The sequence below is a fragment of the Mesocricetus auratus genome, unplaced genomic scaffold (assembly GCF_017639785.1).
Source record: "Mesocricetus auratus isolate SY011 unplaced genomic scaffold, BCM_Maur_2.0 Super-Scaffold_100062, whole genome shotgun sequence".
Lineage (NCBI taxonomy): Eukaryota > Metazoa > Chordata > Mammalia > Rodentia > Cricetidae > Mesocricetus > Mesocricetus auratus.
In genome coordinates this window covers 2,077,824-2,096,577 of record NW_024429234.1, presented here as the reverse complement: position 1 = coordinate 2,096,577, position 18,754 = coordinate 2,077,824, and the positions used below count along the sequence as shown (strand labels likewise).

At 48.6% G+C, this 18,754-nt stretch overlaps 2 protein-coding genes across 10 annotated transcripts; one reads left to right on the top strand and one right to left on the bottom strand.

Annotated features, from left to right (window-relative positions):
* Positions 1 to 444: 444 nt before the first annotated feature.
* Positions 445 to 15,265, bottom strand: Lrrc29 (leucine rich repeat containing 29). 8 transcript variants are annotated; one of them, XR_005873439.1, is made up of 8 exons: positions 15,164 to 15,265; positions 11,981 to 12,082; positions 3,243 to 4,235; positions 1,761 to 1,976; positions 1,498 to 1,641; positions 1,110 to 1,327; positions 841 to 1,041; positions 445 to 737 (listed from the first exon to the last, which is right to left on the bottom strand). XR_005873439.1 is itself a non-coding variant. In XM_040736514.1 (8 exons), exons 1-7 carry the CDS (start codon positions 15,185 to 15,187, stop codon positions 847 to 849), a joined length of 1,866 nt encoding a protein of 621 aa, XP_040592448.1. In that variant the 5' UTR covers positions 15,188 to 15,265; the 3' UTR covers positions 445 to 737; positions 841 to 846. The 8 variants fall into 8 exon arrangements, 6 of the variants coding, with proteins under 6 accessions (XP_040592448.1, XP_012973389.1, XP_012973391.1 ...); XR_001196846.3 differs by having other exon boundaries at positions 445 to 703; XM_040736514.1 differs by having other exon boundaries at positions 841 to 1,015.
* On the top strand, positions 15,265 to 18,739 carry Tmem208 (transmembrane protein 208). Of its 2 annotated transcripts, none has more exons than XR_005873440.1 (6): positions 15,265 to 15,411; positions 16,006 to 16,101; positions 17,396 to 17,455; positions 17,971 to 18,133; positions 18,268 to 18,352; positions 18,457 to 18,546. XR_005873440.1 is itself a non-coding variant. In XM_005076277.4 (6 exons), exons 1-6 carry the CDS (start codon positions 15,406 to 15,408, stop codon positions 18,592 to 18,594), a joined length of 522 nt encoding a protein of 173 aa, XP_005076334.1. In that variant the 5' UTR covers positions 15,268 to 15,405; the 3' UTR covers positions 18,595 to 18,739. The 2 variants fall into 2 exon arrangements, 1 of the variants encoding a protein (XP_005076334.1); XM_005076277.4 differs by having other exon boundaries at positions 15,268 to 15,411; positions 17,971 to 18,107; positions 18,457 to 18,739.
* Positions 18,740 to 18,754: the final 15 nt, after the last annotated feature.

Below are 18,754 nucleotides of genomic sequence, written 5' to 3'. Positions count from 1 at the left end.
ATGACTGGGAGCACTTCTAAGTTCCAACATGAATCACAGTGGCTTCAGGTACTCAGCACAGGCTAGCTGCTTCCAGAACTGATGGACAGATAAAGTATGGGGACACACAGAGGACGGACTGGAGAGACTACGTCAGAGCTGCTCGTGAGAAGTCACTGGCATTGTTCAGGGGGTTTGGACTACATGACCACTTATGACCCTCCTACTAGAGATGCTGTCTTTTTTCTTACCCTACCCCAAGACAGCACATGAATCTGGTCGACAGTTGTTCCCAGGTCTGGTTAGGGCCAGTGCCTTTGCAGCAGGGCATGTCCACAAGGGTTGTGCTGGGAAAGGCCTCCAAAATCTCCCATGTGGAGAAAACCAGGGCCTAACTGAGTCAGTGGGGGAGGTTCTTTGCATTAACTGAGATGGAGGAGGGAGAGCCTCTTTAGTCTGAAAACATTAGAGAAAACAAAATCTGGAATTTTAATCTTGTTTGGGTTTACAATGAAGTCGATGGATTGACAGCTAAAGCTGGGGAGAGTTAGAAGAAGCCCCGGGAGCAGGCAGAACAAAGGCTTTAGGTCTGAGCAGTAGGCTGGCAGAGTATGGCCTTCAGCACCAGGCCCAGCTCCCCTTTGGGCCTGACCTTTAGAGCAGGGCCCATGGCAGCAACGTGTAGCTGGAAAGATATTGCTGCCATCTTCGGGGTACACTGGAGCTGTAAGTATCCATCCTGAGTTTTAGACAAGGTTCTAGAGTAGGGAAGGTCAGAGGTACTGGGGCAAACTCAGGTCCAGAGGCCTGGGCTAGGGCTACACTGGTCAAGGAAGAGAAGCTTCAGAGATAGTTACTGACCTGGCCTCAAAGTGTTAGGGTCAGGTCAGCCCCTCCCACGAAGCGAGACTGGATGCAGGTCACCTGAGGCAGCTGTGCTTGGAAGTGCCTGACGGCTGCCATGTTGATACCAGGACACATGGCCACATCCAACACTCGAAGCTGCTTGCATGTCTGCCCAATGGTATCCAGAGTTCTGCAAGGAGGCCATGGGATGACTGCCTGAGCTGGTGTGAGCCCCAGCCCCAGCCCATGCATTGTGGCTCAATGCAATGCCATCAAACACTCACTGCTCTGTGAGCTGACTGCAGCTGGACAGGTTGAGGTGTTGTAGCCTTGGCCAGAACCTGGCTGCCTGGGCCCAGCCCTCATCACTGAGGTGGCTGCAGTGACTTAATGCCAAGCGCTCCAGGCTGGGACAGCCCCTAGCCACAGCTGCCAAGCCCACATCTGTGAGTGCTGGCAATAGGCTCAATGACAACTGCCTCAGTCGAGGGAACTGGAGCACCTGCAAGAACAGGACATAAAAATGGCACTGGAACTCAGAGCCCGTGCCCCTTCCAGCTTCCTTGCTTCTATCAGAAAGCAAAGAGAAGGGGACGCCAAGGACAAAGTGGGTTGGCCCAACCCCCTAGCCCCTGCCCCCCCCCCGCACCAATGTCCTCAGCTTATTCACACCTTGGCCAAACTGGCATCAGTCAGCTTGTTGCAGGCTGTGAGGTCCAACTCCTGCAGGGCCTGAAGCATGAGCAGGGAGGGTCCCTGTGGCTCAGAGTTAGGCTCTTGAGGGTCTGGGGCCTGATTTTCCACCTCTTGGTGTAGCTGCGGGAAGAAACCCCTGCTTCTCAGGTTCTTCATATGTTTTGCTAAAGATTCAGGAAGTGCAGAGGGCACCAGAGGTCAAGGTCATCTCACCCTCCCTAATTTCAAGGATCTCATACCTGGGGACTTAGCACAGGCTCCTCACTTGGATCCTTCAGCCCCAAAAGCCCCCAGTCCTGGAGCTCTTTGCACCAAGCCAGGCGCAGGACTGACAGGTGAATAAGGTAGGTACAGATGGCCTGCATGGTCTGGTTAGTGAGGGCCACACAGGAAGACAAGTCTAACACTTTGAGGCTTGGGCCCAGTGCTGGGATCATGGTGAGCACTGAGGCATCCTAGGAGGACAAAAGAAAAGGAGTAGCAGCGTGTGTCTCCAGGCTTGGCAGGGGTCATCAGCAAGGGTCTGAATGAGAGCAACATGGTTGCTGTGTTGGTTGTGAAGGTTTGGAGACAACAGGGGAGGCTATGAGGGTGGGAGACCTAGAGGAGGTTGCCAAAAGATACAAAGGCCAAGACTACTACATGTGGTACAAGCAAGGATGTTGGTAGATATTTCCAAGGCAACTGCTATGCCTGTGCTCTCAGCCTTGTTGGAAGGATGGCTGAGGCAACACTGATCACAGCCCACAGGGCCAGGAGCTCCCAGGTGAACCAATTAGATGTGCTTCCTCTAGATTTGAACCTGAGGCGTTAGGGCTGCCACCACCATGAGAAGTTGGGGAGCAGTAGAGCTAAAAACAGAGCAGACAATTTGGGTGTAGATTCAGAGGGAGCTGTGGAGGCATGAGAACATGAAGACTGTCTTGAGCAGCTAAGAGACACTGGTGGTCAAGGAGTTGTTAGGGGAGGAGTGTTTGCCATGAAGTGAAGTTGGGATAGGTCTTAGGTTTGCAATGCTCTTGTCATAGTAATAGATTAAAGGGATAGCCCCACCAAAGAGGGACCAACTGTCATTTTCAGACAGGAATGCTACCCATATGGGCAATGCCGAGTCCTATGAAAGACTTGACTTCAGCCAAGAGGTGATCTTCAGGCTCCCAAGTGACCCACCCCAAGGCTCTGCCTACTGACTATCTTCTTCAGTGCAATACAGTAGTTTTGTTTTGCTTTTTTCTAGACAGGGTTTCTCTGTGTAGCCCTCCCTTGATCTCAGAAATCTGCCTGCCTCTGAGATAAGAGGTGTGCACTACTATGCCTGCCAAGTTTTCTTTCTTGCATTTTTGTTTTTCTTTTGGTTTTGCACTGGCTGTCCTGGATCTCTCTCTGTAGACCAGGTGGTCTGGAACCCACAGAGATCCGCCCGTCTCTGCCTCCCAAGTGCTGGGATTAAAGGTGTGCACACCACTCCCTCTGTCACATTTCCTATCACTCCTTTTCTCTAGGCTTCCTCCTTCCAGAACTCACTTACACTGTAGCACACTTCATGAATCAGGCCAGTGAGGACAGCAGAGGCATGTGCCACCGTATTATCTAAGCTGCTGTTACTACAAATTCATTTCTAACTACAAATCCTGGGACACAAACATGATTGGGCCCTCCCTGAAGCCATAGGCCCAGCTCCGCCAGGTGTCCTGGACAGGAAGGGAGGGAAAGTAACTCACCTTCAGTGAAGAGCAGTAAGCCAGCCTGAGGGAAGTCAGTGCAGGTGGAGCTCTGCGAACTGAGCCTAGGATCTGGGCCAGCTCCCGACCGCTCACCAAACAGCACTCAGCCATGTCCAGGCTCTGCAATTCACGCAGGGACCCCAGGGCTGCACAACCTGCATCAGTAAGTCGCTGCAGTTTCCTCAGACTCAAGTGCCGCAGGTGTCGTAGGCCTCGGCTCACAGCCAAGAGTGCCCTGTCAGTTAGTTCTGAGCAGCCACTGAGGTCCAGGGAAGTAAGGCCAGGCTGCTGGTGGCACAGGGAGGCCACAGCCTCTGAGGAGAGGTCTCTACAGCTGTGCAAGCTCAGCTCCTCCAGCTGCAGTCCAGTCACTTGGCCCAGGGCTTGTAGGGCCTCAGGTGGCAAGCCAGTACCACTGAGGTCCAGGGCACGCAGCCTACCAGCTCGCTCTTTGACGAACTGTAGCAAGTTGTGAAAGGAAAGCTGGGAGGGAGAGGAAACCTGGGGGCTAATGGAGCCCCAGGTTGGGCCTAACTCAAAGGTAAGATGGCAGTAGGCCAAGGAGAGGCGCTCCAGACTGGGAAAACAACCGCTGAGGTGGTTGAAGCTGAGGTCAGTCAGATCACGCAGGCCAGCCAGGTTAAGATCACGAAGGCCACTCAATGCCTTGCGGACACACTGTGCTGTCTCAGGCTGAGCCAGCAGAGTGCCTGACGTAAAGAGACTGTTGCAGCCGCTGAGATCAAGGGTGCGCAGGACTGGGCATTCCAGGATCAGGGCCAAGAAGGATGCCTCTGTGGGGCTGCCCCCACCCAGGCATAAACTTTCCAGGTGTGGGCCTAAGTGGTAGGCAACAGACTGCAGTACCTGGTGCGAAGCTGGTGAGCCATCCAGATTGGTCAAGCTGATGCATGAAATGCCCCTGAGGCCCAAGTTCTTGATAGCCGAGAGTGAGGCAGAGGACACAGGAATGTTGTACCGCACATTTGTCTATAGGGTAGCAGCAGGGCTGAGGTTAGATTTCTGAGTCTGAAGACAGTCAAGAAAGGCCATTCTACAATGAGCACCCATCCCTGGCGTGTGTGTCATGTGTAGCTAAGAAGGATGTAGGCCGGAAGTGGGAGCTGGGAAGAGAAACACAGTGGGAAGCAGGAAGACAAATCACGCTGGAATCTGGAAGGAAATGACCATTGGGCCAGCAGGAAGGTCAGTGAAGGGCATACTAGATGCCCACAGAGGGGCACGGATACAGTGGGGAGTTAGCAAACTGAACATAGGAGGGCTGTGACCTACATATAGGACACCCATTGATGCCCTCGTGGAACGGGAGGACAAAGAATGCTGGATCACCATCTTTTGCAGTCTCAGATCTTGAGATCTATGGATCAAGCCAGGATCTTGGCATCAGCTAAGCAGCCAGTGGCTCTAACTTCCTAGGAGAATATAACCAGCACTGCAAGGACTGGAAGGTACAAGTGAAACAGGTGTACTCAGCTTCTTGTGATCCGGGTACCAGAGGTCTGAAATAAACACCTAGGCCTAGTCACCTGGTAGCCTGAGTACCTCAAGCCCATGAATATTTGCAAAAATGGTTGTGTGCGCAGAGGTGCATATATGCGTGTGTACGCAGAGGTGCATATATGCGCGCGCACGCGCGCGTGTGTGTGTGTGTGTGTGTGTGTGTGTGTTCCATGTAGGGCTGCCTAGAACACCTGTATCACATCTCTGTAGGTGGCAAAACCTAATATAAATCCCAGAGAAGCCAAGGTAGTTAAGCTGAACTTGCTTGGGAGAAAATAAGCAGTTCAAGGTTGGAGTAGGGGTGCAACCCAGGAGCCAAGGTCAGGTTTAAGATGTGGCAATGGTGTAGACAGCAGTTTGGGAGAACCCAACTAAGGGAAATATTTTCATAGAACCTTTCTTGATCTCATGCCAAAAGGAGTTAAGGGCAAGTCAGTACAATCTGTATGGAATAGATCTGTACCGGGAAAGAGGGCAGCTGGACTTCCAAAATCCTATCCTCTAGATTAGGATGCAGTTCAGTAGCAGAGTGCTTATCTAGCACGTGTGAAGCCAAGTTAAATCTTCAGGAAAAAAAAAACTAGTCCAATTTCCCTACCTGTTGCCTAGGTAGCAGGAAAGTGGTTCTTTTTTTTTTTAAGATTTATTTATTATGCATAGCGTTCTGCCTGCACGCCAGAAGAAGGCACCAGATGTCACTATTGATGGTTGTGAGCCACCTTGTGGTTGGTGGGAGTTGAACTCAGGACCTCTGGAAGAGCAGCCAGTGCTCCTAACCTCTGAGCCATCTCTCCAGCCCTGGAAAGTGGTTCTTTAAGAAGACTGGAGTTTTACAATCAACATGGTTCTGATGCAGGAAAGCTGAGTTCTGGAAAACATTTACCTTTGTCAGCAACAACAAAAACACCACTGTTCTGTTTGTTTCCCTCAGAACAGCACCCACGGGACAGGAAAAAGGCAGCACAAGGCAGGCAATCCTGCAAAATCTTAGCAGCACTCTCCTCCCAGCCAACATATAACCCATCCCACGCATGGGGGAAACAGCTGGCTTCTTCCTCAGCAGAAACAGCCACCATGACTGTCGTGGTGGGAAGGAGGATAGGTAAGAGGCAAGAACTGGTGAGCTGAGAATGTAGCCAATCGGTAGAGCACAAAGTCCTAGTTCAACACCCATTATCACAGAACCAGTATTTGAGGGGTAGAAGCAGGAGGACCAGGAGTTCTAGGTCATTTTTGGTTACATAGCAAGTTTGAGACCAGGCTGGGCTACATAAAACCCTGTCTCAATAAAATAAATAAATAAATAATGAAAAAAAAGGGGGGGGGACCATCTTGTGTGTCTCCCAGGAATCCCTGCAATCCCTTTTCCTGATCCCACTTCTAGACTGTGGTTGTTTCCTGAGCACACACCTCAGGTCCCCTTCAGATCCCCTTGTTATAGGGTAGTGGAGACTCCCAAGGGCCTAGATTCCTCTCTCAGATTTAAGGAGAGCTGGGGGATGGGGAAAGAAATCAAAAGATCTGGGAGGGAAGGCTGTAGAAAGAAAAGTGAAAGCAGTCTCCAGCCACGGAGAAGCCCTGCCCAGCATGTGGATGAGTCTAAAACTGAATAAACTAGAGCTGGAGGAGCTATGAGCAGCTCAGTTGCCCAGGCAATGCCCGCCCCCACCACACAAGTAGCTTAGGAGCCTAAGAGCCACAGAGTCTCTGTGCTAACAGCTACAAGCACAAAGGAGCTTAGCTTCCTTCTCTTCCTGGGAGCTTGAGCAGCCAGGAATGTTCTCCCATTTCCCACTACCTCTCTGTGAGCAACGTAGACAAACAGCTAAGAGACGGCGCTGGCAATTACCCTAGAGTGCAGCCCACAGTTGGCAGCCACAAGACAAATAGGCAGGGTCTAAACCAGAGGATTTCCAGCAGCCAGGGCAGAGCGACTGGAGACCATACCTGGCCCCCACTGTTTGTTTGAGACAAGGTCTCACATAGCTCAGGCTGTCCCTGAAGTTGCTATGTAGCAGGAGATGACCTTGAATTTATGATTAGCTTCCACCTCCCAAGTGCTGGGATTACAGGCATGCATTACTACTATTGATTTTATGTAATACTGGGAATCAAGGCCAAGGCTGAGGACAGGCTAGGTAAGTAGTCAACTGAGGCATATCCCAAGTGACCCCTGACCCATTGTTATTGTTAGCCATGCCAGGCAGCCTTGAACCCTTTACACAATGGTCAACCGGCTCCGAAGTCAGCTGGATGGAATTGCAGGGGCCAGAACAGTCTTTTACATTTATTTTTTAATGTAAAAAAATGAGTATTTACTTCTTTGAGGGGCAGGTGCATGTAGGGCTCCTGGGTCCTGGACTTCGGCCTTTTCCAGGCCCTAAGACACTGCTTTTGGAGGTTCGAGGGAGGACTAGAAGGATGCCTGCTCTAGCTTACCAAGGAAGTCCTTGGCCTCCTTTCCCCATGTTGGCATCTTATGAGCAACTGCAGTCACTTTAAGTACCCATTTCTAAAAACGACAATTGCCTCCTTGGCTGTGGGAGGTCAGGGCTTTTCAGTACCTAGTGAAGCCTCATAGTGAGACAACAGGCATGTGCACAGACATGCTTTCCTCTGCTTAGCACAGGGATCCAAAAGCTAAGACATTTGTTTTCCTTTCAGGAAACTGCAGTGAAATACAACTCTGGCGCTCAGAGGTTCTGGCCTCTAGCGAGAGTTAAATGCTTTGGACAGGAGGGCAGCAGTGGAAAGAATCTCCAGAATTCACTGGTGGCCACCCAGGACTTCCAGGGCACTGGGCAGAACTTGGGAGCATGTGGGGGCTCTGCCTTCTTTCCCTGCTTCATTATTTGGGATACGCTAGGATATGTGAACAAAATGGGAAGGGCAGGAGGAATCAGAAGTCACATAGTCCAGGTCTCCTAGCCTGGCTTGGGAAGATCGAGTTCCAGCTTTGCTGTAGCTGACTACCGCCTTTTACAGTATCAGTGGCTGGTGCCACTGCCTGCTGCTCCATCTGCCTAACCTGAGCCCTGGAGGACAGACTCTGTAGATTGTTCTCTGGGGTATAATAATGGTGAAGCAGGGGTAGGACCCTAGATGCCTGTGTTCCTATAGCTTTGCCTAGCTCACCACTTTCTCCTGTTCTCTGAGCCGGCTGCAAAAGCTTCTCTGCACCTAGCCTTCTTAGAAACAGCCTTCTCTTTGGGCTGGAGAAATGACTCAGAGGTTAAGAGCACTGGCTGCTCTAACAGAGGTCCTGAGCAGTAACCACATGGTGGCTCACAACCATGTATAATCAGATCTGGCAAAAGAACACTGCATATACAATAAACAAACAAATAAATAAATTGTGTGTGTGTGAGAGAGAGAGAGAGAGAGAGAGAGAGAGAGAGAGAGAGAGAGAGAGAGAGAGAGAGAGAGAGAGAGAGGAGCACAAACCTGTCCTGCTTCAAAAAGCAGCCAAAGCCATCAGCTGGGAAGTACCTCAGCTGGGAAGTACCTGTTTGGTAGCTGGCTCCTGGTAATGCCCTACCTCTGACACCTGGTCTTTTGGTTCTGAAAGTCCTTTCTTCTGATTTATGCATCTCATGGGAATCCTGTTTTTGTCTGTCTTTTCTCCCTCCTTCCTTCCTTCCCTCCCTCCCTCCCTCCCTCCCTCCCCCTCTCTCTCCCTCCCTCCCTCTCTCCCGCCCTCCCTCTCTTTCTCTCTTTCTTCGTTATTTTCAAGGGTTTCTCTGTGCTTTGGAGCCTGTCCTGGAACTTACTCTGTAGACCAGGCTGGCCTTGAACTCACAGAGATCCACCTGCCTCTGCCTCCCGAGGGCTGGGATTAAAGAAGTATACCACCACTGCCCGGCAAGTTTTTGTCTTTCTATTGGTCCTTCCTCAGAGGCCATAAACAACAGTTTTCGGTTTTGTTTTTCTGGGGGAAAGGGTCTGACTATGCAGTTAAAGCTGGTCTTGAATTCACTATGTAGCCCAAGGTAGTCTTGTGATCACAGACAGCATTCCTCCTGCCTCGGTCTCCTAAGTGCTATAGCACCTCTTATCATCTCTATCAATTCTCTCTTCCTAGTTTTTCCCTGAGAAGTATGAGGAGATGATGTCAGGCCATTTAGTTCCTCTCTACCTCATCTGTTTACTCCTTCCTGCCACAATCACTCATTCCTGGTCATAGCTCCCCTCCAGCAAGTCACTACCATGTAGGAGCTTCCTCTTTACCATGCCGTCTGCCAGGGAAAAGCTGTAGCCATTAACCTTGTTATTCCTTCCATTATGCCCCGGCTCTCTTGCCTTTCAGGCTGTTTCTCACTGGCCTCTCTGGAGTTACCAGGTTCTCCCCGCCTTGCTCTACCTACACCACATACACACGTGCCCTCGTTTTCCTCTTCATGTGCTCTCTGTCACACTGCCCTTCATCCTATGGGACAGCAGATCTTCCTTTCTCTTTCTTTGGTATATGAATAAATATGTGGTGTATTGAGTGTGGAGTAAGGATGCATGCATGTGGAAGCCAGAAGAGGACATTAATGTCCTGCTCTATCATTCTCTGTCGTATTCCCCTGAGGCAGAGTTTCTTACTGAACCTGGAGTTAGGCTGGCAGCCAACAAACCCCATCAGCTGGCTCTCTTGTCTCTGCCTGTCACAGCACTGGGGTTACAGGACAGGGTTGTGTAGGTGCTAGGGATTTTCTCACAGCAAGCACTTTTACCTACTCTACTGAATTCTCTCTATAGTCCTATCTTCTCTTCTTTGTGTTGTTTATGAAACAGAATCTTGCCTAGGTTGAACTCTAACTACTTTCTGACCCATATTGTTTACCTCAACCAGACATTAGAGGTCAATTGCTTCATGGACCGCTCTAGAATAGAAACCCTGATACAAAATGTCCAATTCGGAATCCACATACCCGAATCCGCTTAGCCTCCTCACTCTTAACACCCACAATGACTCTTCGACTCCATTTCCTTGATATATCCCAGTCAGGCATGGAATTACAGGCATGTGCCATCATCACATTCAACAGGATAGCATATATTACGAACACTGCTCTTTATTGTCAGTCTCTATGGGATTTTACATCATTTAGTCACCCACTTGCTGTTTTAAATGCTCTTCAGTCTTGGTCTGCTGTTCCTCTGTTTGTTACACTTTTCCCTGGGGTGGAGGTACTCAGATTTGGGGCTTTATTTCCATCCACTTTTTTTCCAGTTCTGGGAATCAAACCTAGGGCATTGTACCTTCCAGTGAAATACCCTACCACTGAGTTACTCATTCAGTAACTCCCCTACTCATTCTTTAATTATACCTGAGTCTATATTTATTACTCATACCTTCCACTTGAATTTCTCACATAGATATTCAATTATCAACTGAGTCTTGTCATTTGGATATCTCACACTCTAAATTTTTCAACAAGCCCAAAATAAAATTCCTCTTGACACCAGATAGATAATCCAACAACAGGCTCTACTTACACATATACATGTGATAAGTAACAGAAGAGGTTTCCAACCTAACAGGGAAGATCAGATAGAAAATGATGTAGGAGCAATTTGAAAACCAAATTAAGTTTCATGAAGAAAACACAATTCCCGATCTCTGTGAGTTCGAGACCAGCCTGGTCTACAAAGTGAGTTCCAGGACAGCCTCCAAAGCCACAGAGAAACCCTGTCTCGAAAAACCAAAAAAAAAAAAAAAAAAAAAAAAAAAAAAACACAATTCCCACCAATAAAAGTTAAAGCCAATCTGGGTATGGTGGCTCATGCCTGTAATCTAAGCACTTAGAAGGCTGAGGTTGGTGGCTCATGGCTAACCTGGGCTACATTGTAAGACCCTGTCCCCCCAAAAAAAAGAAAGACAAATTAAACTAAAAGAAAGAAAACAAATCAAAATTAAAGCCACAAAACAGAAATAATTTATTTTTGTTGAGTCAATTACTACTCTAGAAATCAGTTATATTTTTTAAAAGAATAAAAATTAGTATGCATTGATGAAATCTCTGGAGGGCAAGGGATCTTTAAAAAACCATGGAAGAAAGAAAAAGACAATAATCAACAACACAGAAGTTTAATTTCTATATCTCATAAACAAAACAACAACTATCTACAAATAAAATGAAAGAGCAAACATATCATATATATTTTAACAAATATAAGTTCATAAAAATGGGCAAGCAAATTACTAAGACCCTGCCAGTTAAGTGGCTAGAGAACAAGATAGCTAATGGGGAAAAAATTGAATCTCACTGATAATTAAATCAGTATTAACACAAGGTCATTGCTTGCCTTTCAAATAGTACAGACGTTCTGCATTCCCTTCCTGGCTCTTCCAGCCTTCCCCTACTCAGTCTCACCCTCTAGTCCAGTGTGGAGTTCGAAGACACACATTACACTGTCCCTTGTCTGCATTCACATTTTTTTCTTTTTAAAAAAAATGTATACAATATTTTACCTGCACATATACCTACATGCCAGAAGAGGACACCAGATTTCATTATAGATGGTTGTGAGCCACCATGTGGTTGGTGGGAATTGAACTCAGGACCTCTGGAAAAGCAGTCAGTGCTCTTAACCTCTAAGCTATCTCACCAGGCCTGCCTTCACATGTCTTAAAGGCCCCCACAATAGTAACTAGAAGAACAATCAAGCTCTGCTATCCAGCACATCTGTCACCTTGCAATCTTGGCCATGTTCTAGTCTCCTCTCCTACCATATCCCCCACATAAAAGTCAAACCAGTTATTTCCAGTTTGTGCAACTGTTTTCAGAACCCAGACACCTTGATGCCAGCTCTAGAAGAGAAACATGTATTCTCATCCTACTCTCAGACCTTCCCTGGTGCTACTGGATAATCTCATTTGGGTGCCCTTATCTGTGTTTCACCTTTTCATTGGAGTGCTACGTTACTGAACACACAGTGTCACACTCATTCATGCTGTCTTTTTCCTTCTTTGGACAATGTGTTCCTTAGAGGGACTAGGTTTTATTCACCTAAACACCCCATGCTCTGCACCCCAAGACTAGTATGTATTAATGCATGAGTATAGATGGATGGGTGGATGGGTGGATGGATAGATGGATGGATGGGTGGATAGGTGGATGGATGGATGGGTGGGTGGGTGGGTGGATGGATAATGTACAAGAGGGTCACGAGCAAGTACAAGGGAAGGACAACTCAGAGTGAACCAAGTGAGGTGGGTACCTTACCTCCCGAAGGGCATTCTGGGCTGCACAGTGCCAAGCCCGATTTACGAGGGAGGCCTCTTTCTGATCTGACAGAGGTAGGAAACTCAGGATATATGTGAGCATCTGAGGGAAAAAGATAAGGTATTTGAGGGCTATTAGAACCAGAAGGCCTTTAGAACCTACCCCTCTGGGTCTGAGGGTATCTGAGCACTGGCTTCTAGTCCATCTTGGATCCAAAGCTTCATGTAATATTGACTTCCCTTCATCAGCCTCCAGGCATATCTCCTGAGAATGAACCTAATATGAGCCACTTCTGAGTTCAGGCTTGTACCAAGTAAGAAGAACCAAAATTCACCACCAGGTTGGTAGAAACAGCCTGGACACCGGGGCCAGACAAACTTAGTCCACATTTCCACTTGACCAGCTGACGTCCTTGAACCTTGTTTTTGTCTGTGAAATGGCAACTGCAGTGACTAAACAGGTTCTTATAAGAGGTTACAAAACAGCATTTTCCATAGATCTGGAACATAAGTCAAATGCTACTCTTTTTCTTTTCTTTTCATTTAAACAGGTTTCACTATGTATCCTAGGCTATCCTGAAACTCACAATGTATTCAGACTGGCTTACACCTGGGGCACAGCCATTCTCTTGCCTTAGTAGAATTATATCTCATGTGATAGAATTGTGAGTGTGAGCCATGATACCTTGGTCTTTCCCCATCTTTTCTAGTGTCAGCTTGTCTTCTCAGTTAGCTGTGAAGGTAGGACAACACAGCAAGTTTGGGAGACTCTACTCTTCCCTCCAACTATGCTCTAGGAGGCTAAAGGTGGACAGGTTGTGGCTCTATCTGGGACAGAGAAGGGGGTCAGTTAGGAGAACAGGAACAATTTCCTACTAACTGTCCTTTTCTTTTAGAATCTTCCCTCTTCAAGCCCTACAACAATGTTTTCTAGGTCCTTACCATGGTAATCACCCTATTTCTGGATTCTCCATGACTCCCCAGGTTAAATTTTTTTATTTCCTTTTCACTTATACAAGAATAGTCAACAATATAATAACTTTATATTGTTGTGTTAACCAAGTGTTAGTCATAATGCCACTTGTCTACAGGGCCCTACACTCAGAGTTTTCAACCTTTATCTCAACCCAAACTGCTATTTTTTGCCCTTGGTCCAACTTTACCCTTTACTGCCAACTGTACTCCCAATCTGATGTTCCTAGTGATACCTGAACTCATGGTCTTCCATTCTTTCTTGTTGTTTTGGTTTTTTGTTTGTTTGCTTTTTGAGACAGGGTTTCTTTGTGTAGCTTTGTAAACCAAGATGGCCGTGAACTCACAGAGATCTGCCTGCCTCTGCCTCTCGAGTGCTGGGATCAAAGGCGTTCGATACCATCGCCTGGCCTTGTCTTCCATTCTTTATTCACAAAGCTGAAGTTTTAGGCAAGGCTAACCCAGACTCATCAAACCCTAGCTTTTCTGCTTTCCAGTTGAGTAACTCCAAAGTACATGACTTTTCTACGCTTCAGTTTCTATATATAGAAAATGAAGACATTTAAAAATAATCTAGAGTCGGGTGGTGGTGGCACAAAGCCACAGAGAAACCCTGTCTCGAAAAACAAAAACAAAACAACAACAAAAAAATCTAGATCAGTTTGATAGGGACTAGATGGCCGATAAGTGGTTGCCAGATGCTGTTATTAATATTTCTACCATTGCAACTTCACCAGCTTAATAACTCCTACACCTAGATTCCCTTTACTGCCTCCTTGTTTCTACATTCATCCTTGTTAATCCATTCTGTATAGTCACAGAGTTAATTTTCCAAAACGTTGTTTCCAGTTTCACTACCCTTGATGAAAGCCTTCCAGGTTCCCCAATAATCTCAGAACAAAATCCCCACTCCTGGGTCAACACTGCCAGGCCTCCATGCCTGGCTGGGCCTGCTGGTCCCAGGACATCTCCAGTCCATCCTCCCTACCAATCCTCATGTGGGGCTCTTTCTGGGAAGTCCTTCTGTAGTGACTTCTCTAGCCCACTGTGATCTCTCCTTCTCTCCTCAGATGCTAAGTACAGAGGCAGTACGCAGTCAATATTTACGGGGTTAAAGCAGTCCTTTACCTCTGCTTCCACCAAGGTTTGCTCAGGAAGGGGTGGGAGACGAGACAGATTATTATTGAGAGGCGAATGACTGATGAGGACCAGGGAAGTGTTGAGGGGACTGGACTGACCAAGTCCTCATCCCTAGGGGTTAGGAGGGAAGACTGGGCTAATGGGATGATAAACCTTGGGAGCAAAGAGACAGGGAAGCATGTCTTCACGGGGAGGGCCCTAATTCATTAAGCTGGGAAAGGAGTAGCCTCTCTAGTATTACAAGAGGTAGCGATAAGGGTGGAGTAGTCATCCCATGAACCCACCCCAAGGGACTACTACTGGTCACCCATAGGATTTACAGGGATGAATGGATAACTCCTGGGGCCATTGCAGACTCTGTTTATGCTAAGGAGAGGGTACATTCCAGGACGAATGAGAAAGTGGCCTGACTTTCTTGGGTAATGAGAGGGGGCTGCCAACCCCCAGGGCAAAAGGGATAGAGAGGCCTTTCCAAAAAAGGTATCTCCTTGTCCACGAGAGCTGAGTAGTTTTGCCCCGGGCCAATGGAACAAGCATCCCATTGGGTGAAAAATACAGGGGCAGTCATCACTAGGGGCCTAGATGAGATGTAGGCACGTCATAGATTAAAGACCTCAGCTACTGTCTCCAGTCTATTTCCAACTGCGAGGACGGTGGGGGAGGGGCGGAGGAAATGGAGCGACCATTCCAAGGGACCAACCGGGATAAAATTGATTACCCTTCAGGGATGGTGGAGCGGACATCTTCTAGAACTGGGGGGGAAGGGGGAGAGAGGGAGAAAACGACCATCTCCAGGAAAGGAGATGGGTAGAGAGTCTGTCCTCCTGAGGTGACAGAGCAGCCATCTTCTGGGGCCAATGGGGAAGGAGAGGATGGTATCCCAACCGAAGGTGTCGAAGTGGCCCCAAAGCAGGCTGTTACCCAGAGTTTGCAGGTCCTGAGATCCGCCGGGCGGCTCGTTTCCGCCTGGCGGGAGGTGCCGGGCGAGCTGTCAGACAGCCCTTCCCCAAAGCTCGAGACCCCGAAGGCGGGGCCTGTCCCCGACCCAGGCCTGAGGACCGCTTCCTCTCACCTCCAGGGGCAGTGAGTCCGCCATCGCATCTCTGCCGTCTCCGCCCCCACGCAAGGCTTTCTGGGAAGCGTAGTCCCACCACCTCTAGGGCGGGGCCTGGGAAGGAAATGGAATCCACTTCCGTTCAGAATCCTGACGACTTCGGTCTGTACCGGAAGTTCATGGGCTGCCGATGTGGTGTCTACTGACTGCAGTTCCAGCTACTCGCCCTTGTTTCCGTGGCTGGGTATTTGCATCGCACCATGGCGGTAAGGAGGGTGGATAGGGCGGGATCCGCACCGGCAATGCTTTCCCGGTGCTAGGAAAGTGAAAACAGGAAGGCTATGAAGGCAGAAAGCACCGGGCCTGCGATGGGCCCTAGCCAATGGAGTGTGCTAGAGCGAGTGGGGCGCGGGGAGAGCAGCCGCGCAGGAATATACCAGAACTACGTGTGGGTGGTGGGAGGCGCAGTTGTCAGTTCCAGATCTGAACTACTCCCCCAGAGAGAGGCTGGAGAGGGACGCCATTAAGTTCTACTGGAGTTCTCCCGGAGAGGTCCTCAGCGCAAAGCTGAACCTTAGCAGGAGAGCCAAAGAATGTATTAACGTACTTTGTACTGTTTCAGGGAGAGCATTAGGAGATCATAGATGGGGGGAGTGTAAAGATGGGTCCTGGCCATAGGGGGAGGATGGAGTAGAGTGTAGGCATCTCAGGGATTACTGGCTTCGACTAAGCACGGTGAGGACCTCGTAGACTGGTCCGAGGAGTGAGGAGGACCTCGCTGAGGTGCAGATAGGTAGGCTGGTCCGAGGAGTGAGGACCGAGGCGAACAGCTCTGACAGCGTCTCATCGTTCCTCTGCAGCCCAAAGGCAAGGTGGGGACCAGAGGGAAGAAGCAGATATTCGAAGAGAACAAAGAAACTCTCAAGTTTTACCTGAGGATCATACTGGGAGCCAACGTAAGTTGCCTGCCCGTGTTTCCTCTGCTCTTCAATAGCTCCCCTGCCCTCAGACCTAGCTGATTAGGAGTGCCGGTAAGTGACAGCCAAAGCTCCAAAAGAGAATGTTGTAAAGACACGAGAAGCCAGGCATGGGATCACAAGCCTGTAATTCCTGCACTAGGGAGGCTGAGGCAGGAGGATGGCAAATTTGAAGTTTGCTTTGGTCTACGTAGAAAGCCATCTCAGGAAAAAAAAAAGGGGGGGGGAGGGGATAGGTAGGGGGAATGAGGGAAGCCAGCTATAGTGGTCCGCTTGGAAGACTGACTGAGGCCAGAGTGTCCAAGGATAACATGAGCAACAAAGCAAGATTCGAGTCTCAAGGGAAGAGAAGTGAACACAAAGTGTGTCAGTGGTAGAGCCCTTGAGTAGGTTTGACCACCAGCACACTCCGTCTCCCCAAGTACCCAGGGGCTGAGTGGTTAGGAGCACTTTTTCTCTTGCAGGGATCCTGGGTTCCATTCCTAGCACCCACATGGTAGCTCATAGCCATCTGCTCCAGGGGATCCAGTGCCCTCTTCTGACCTCTGTGATACCAGGCACACATGTGGACACATGGTGTGCATATGTAAATGCAGGCAAAACACTCATGTGCATAAAATATATTTTAAAATATTTTTAAAAGAGTAGTCCAGTACTGGTCAGTGGTAGCACATACCTTTAATCCCAGCACTCTTTGGGAGGCAGATCTCTGTGAGTTTGAGGCCAGCCTGATTTACAGAGCAAGTTCTAGGTCAGCCAAAGCTACACAAAAACAAAACAAGCAAACAAACAAACAAAGGTGCCAAGCACAGAGTAAGTATGAAATAGAATTAGAAGCAAAACATAAAGAGACAAAGGGGAAAAAACCAAAAACAAATAAAGTAACGGATCCCATTGAGTTTGACTGTTCTCACAGTATACTAAGGCTTCTTTTCCTGGACTGACATGGGTATAAAAGTTGCATGAGCTGGGCGTTGGTGTCACACGCCTTTGATCCCAGCACTCGGGAGACATAGGCAGGTGGATCTCTGTGAGTTCGAGGACAACCTGGTCTAGAGAGTGAGTTTTAGGACAGCCTCCAAAACAATATAGAGAAAACCCTGTCTCGAAAAAACAAAACAAAACATAAAAAGAGTTGTGTGACTCAGGAAGCAGAGCCCTTAACCACTTGGTTTCTTCCTCTTAGTCTGGCCCAATTCTTGGTCAGAGTTGAAGAAAGCCCATAATTTGGGAGTAGCTTTCAACCCCAGCCTGATTCTGTGTTTGCTTGCAGGCCATATACTGCCTTGTGACCTTGGTCTTCTTCTATTCATCTGCCTCATTTTGGGCCTGGGTAAGTCCCTGTTGGGTATTCAATCACATTGTGAACCCTGAGTTTGCATTTGTATTAATGAAGTAAAACTAACCTGGGTCAGGAGGCTGAATTAGTTGACAGAAAGTAATCATAGAGCATCAGAGGTCATCTGGAAGAGACAGATGCACCAAAAAGAGTAGGGAGGGATTTGGAGTGATGTGGCTTCTGTCTGGCAGAGCTGAAGGAGGCTGTCTTTGGGAGAGGTTAGCTAGTTGTTACTCTGGCCTTTGAATCTTGAGTCTTACTGAGAATGATAGAGATTTAGTTAGTTAAAACTACCTTTAGTGGCAGTGGCAGAGCTGGTGCCTGTTGGAAGAAGAACTCCCCCCAGGGAAGCAGGCCAATAACTGCAGAGTTGCAGTTGCTGGCTAAAATACCAGTAGATTAAGGCGCAGCCACTGTGCCAGAATTAAAACAACATACCCCATCCTGGAAAGTAAGTAAATGCACGGAGTCAGTGCCTAGCCTTTGATACTCTTTTTCTTGTTTTGCAGATGGCCCTGGGCTTTAGTTTGGCAGTATATGGGGCCAGTTACCATTCTATGAGTTCGATGGCTCGAGCAGCCTTCTCTGAGGATGGGTCCTTAATGGATGGTGGCATGGACCTTAACATGGAGCAGGGCATGGCAGAGTGAGTGTCCCCCATCGCCAGCCCAGGTGAGCGGCCCCAGGGCTGGGGCGCTGGGGCCCACACAGCCCAAGACTCAAAACTGCTCTCAACTGGAACAGTGTGGAGGGGGGCAGAACCAGGGCCAGTCTGCTATCCTTGGCAGCCTTCCTTCTGTCCACAGGCACCTTAAAGATGTGATCCTGCTGACAGCCATTGTTCAGGTGCTCAGCTGCTTCTCCCTCTACATCTGGTCCTTCTGGCTTCTGGTAAGTGGGCTGACGGTTGGGCATCTGAAAAGAGTACTTAACCCCACCCCACCCATTCTTTGCTAGTCTTTGCATCTGGCTTCAAGTTGCCTTTTCTGTCCTAGGCTCCAGGCCGGGCCCTTTACCTCTTGTGGGTAAATGTGCTGGGCCCCTGGTTCACAGCAGACAGTGGATCCCCAGCACCAGAGCACAATGAAAAACGACAACGCCGACAGGAGCGGCGGCAGATGAAGCGGTTATAGCCATCACTATTGTGGCCACAGACTGCTGGGCGCTGTTTGGTTCTGTTAGGCTGCATGGCCCCATGCCTGGAGCAGTGAGGGCCTAGTTTAAGGGCCAAAAGCAGCCTGAAAGATAGGATAACTAAATAAATTGTTTAAAATGTGACTAATGGCTGTGTGG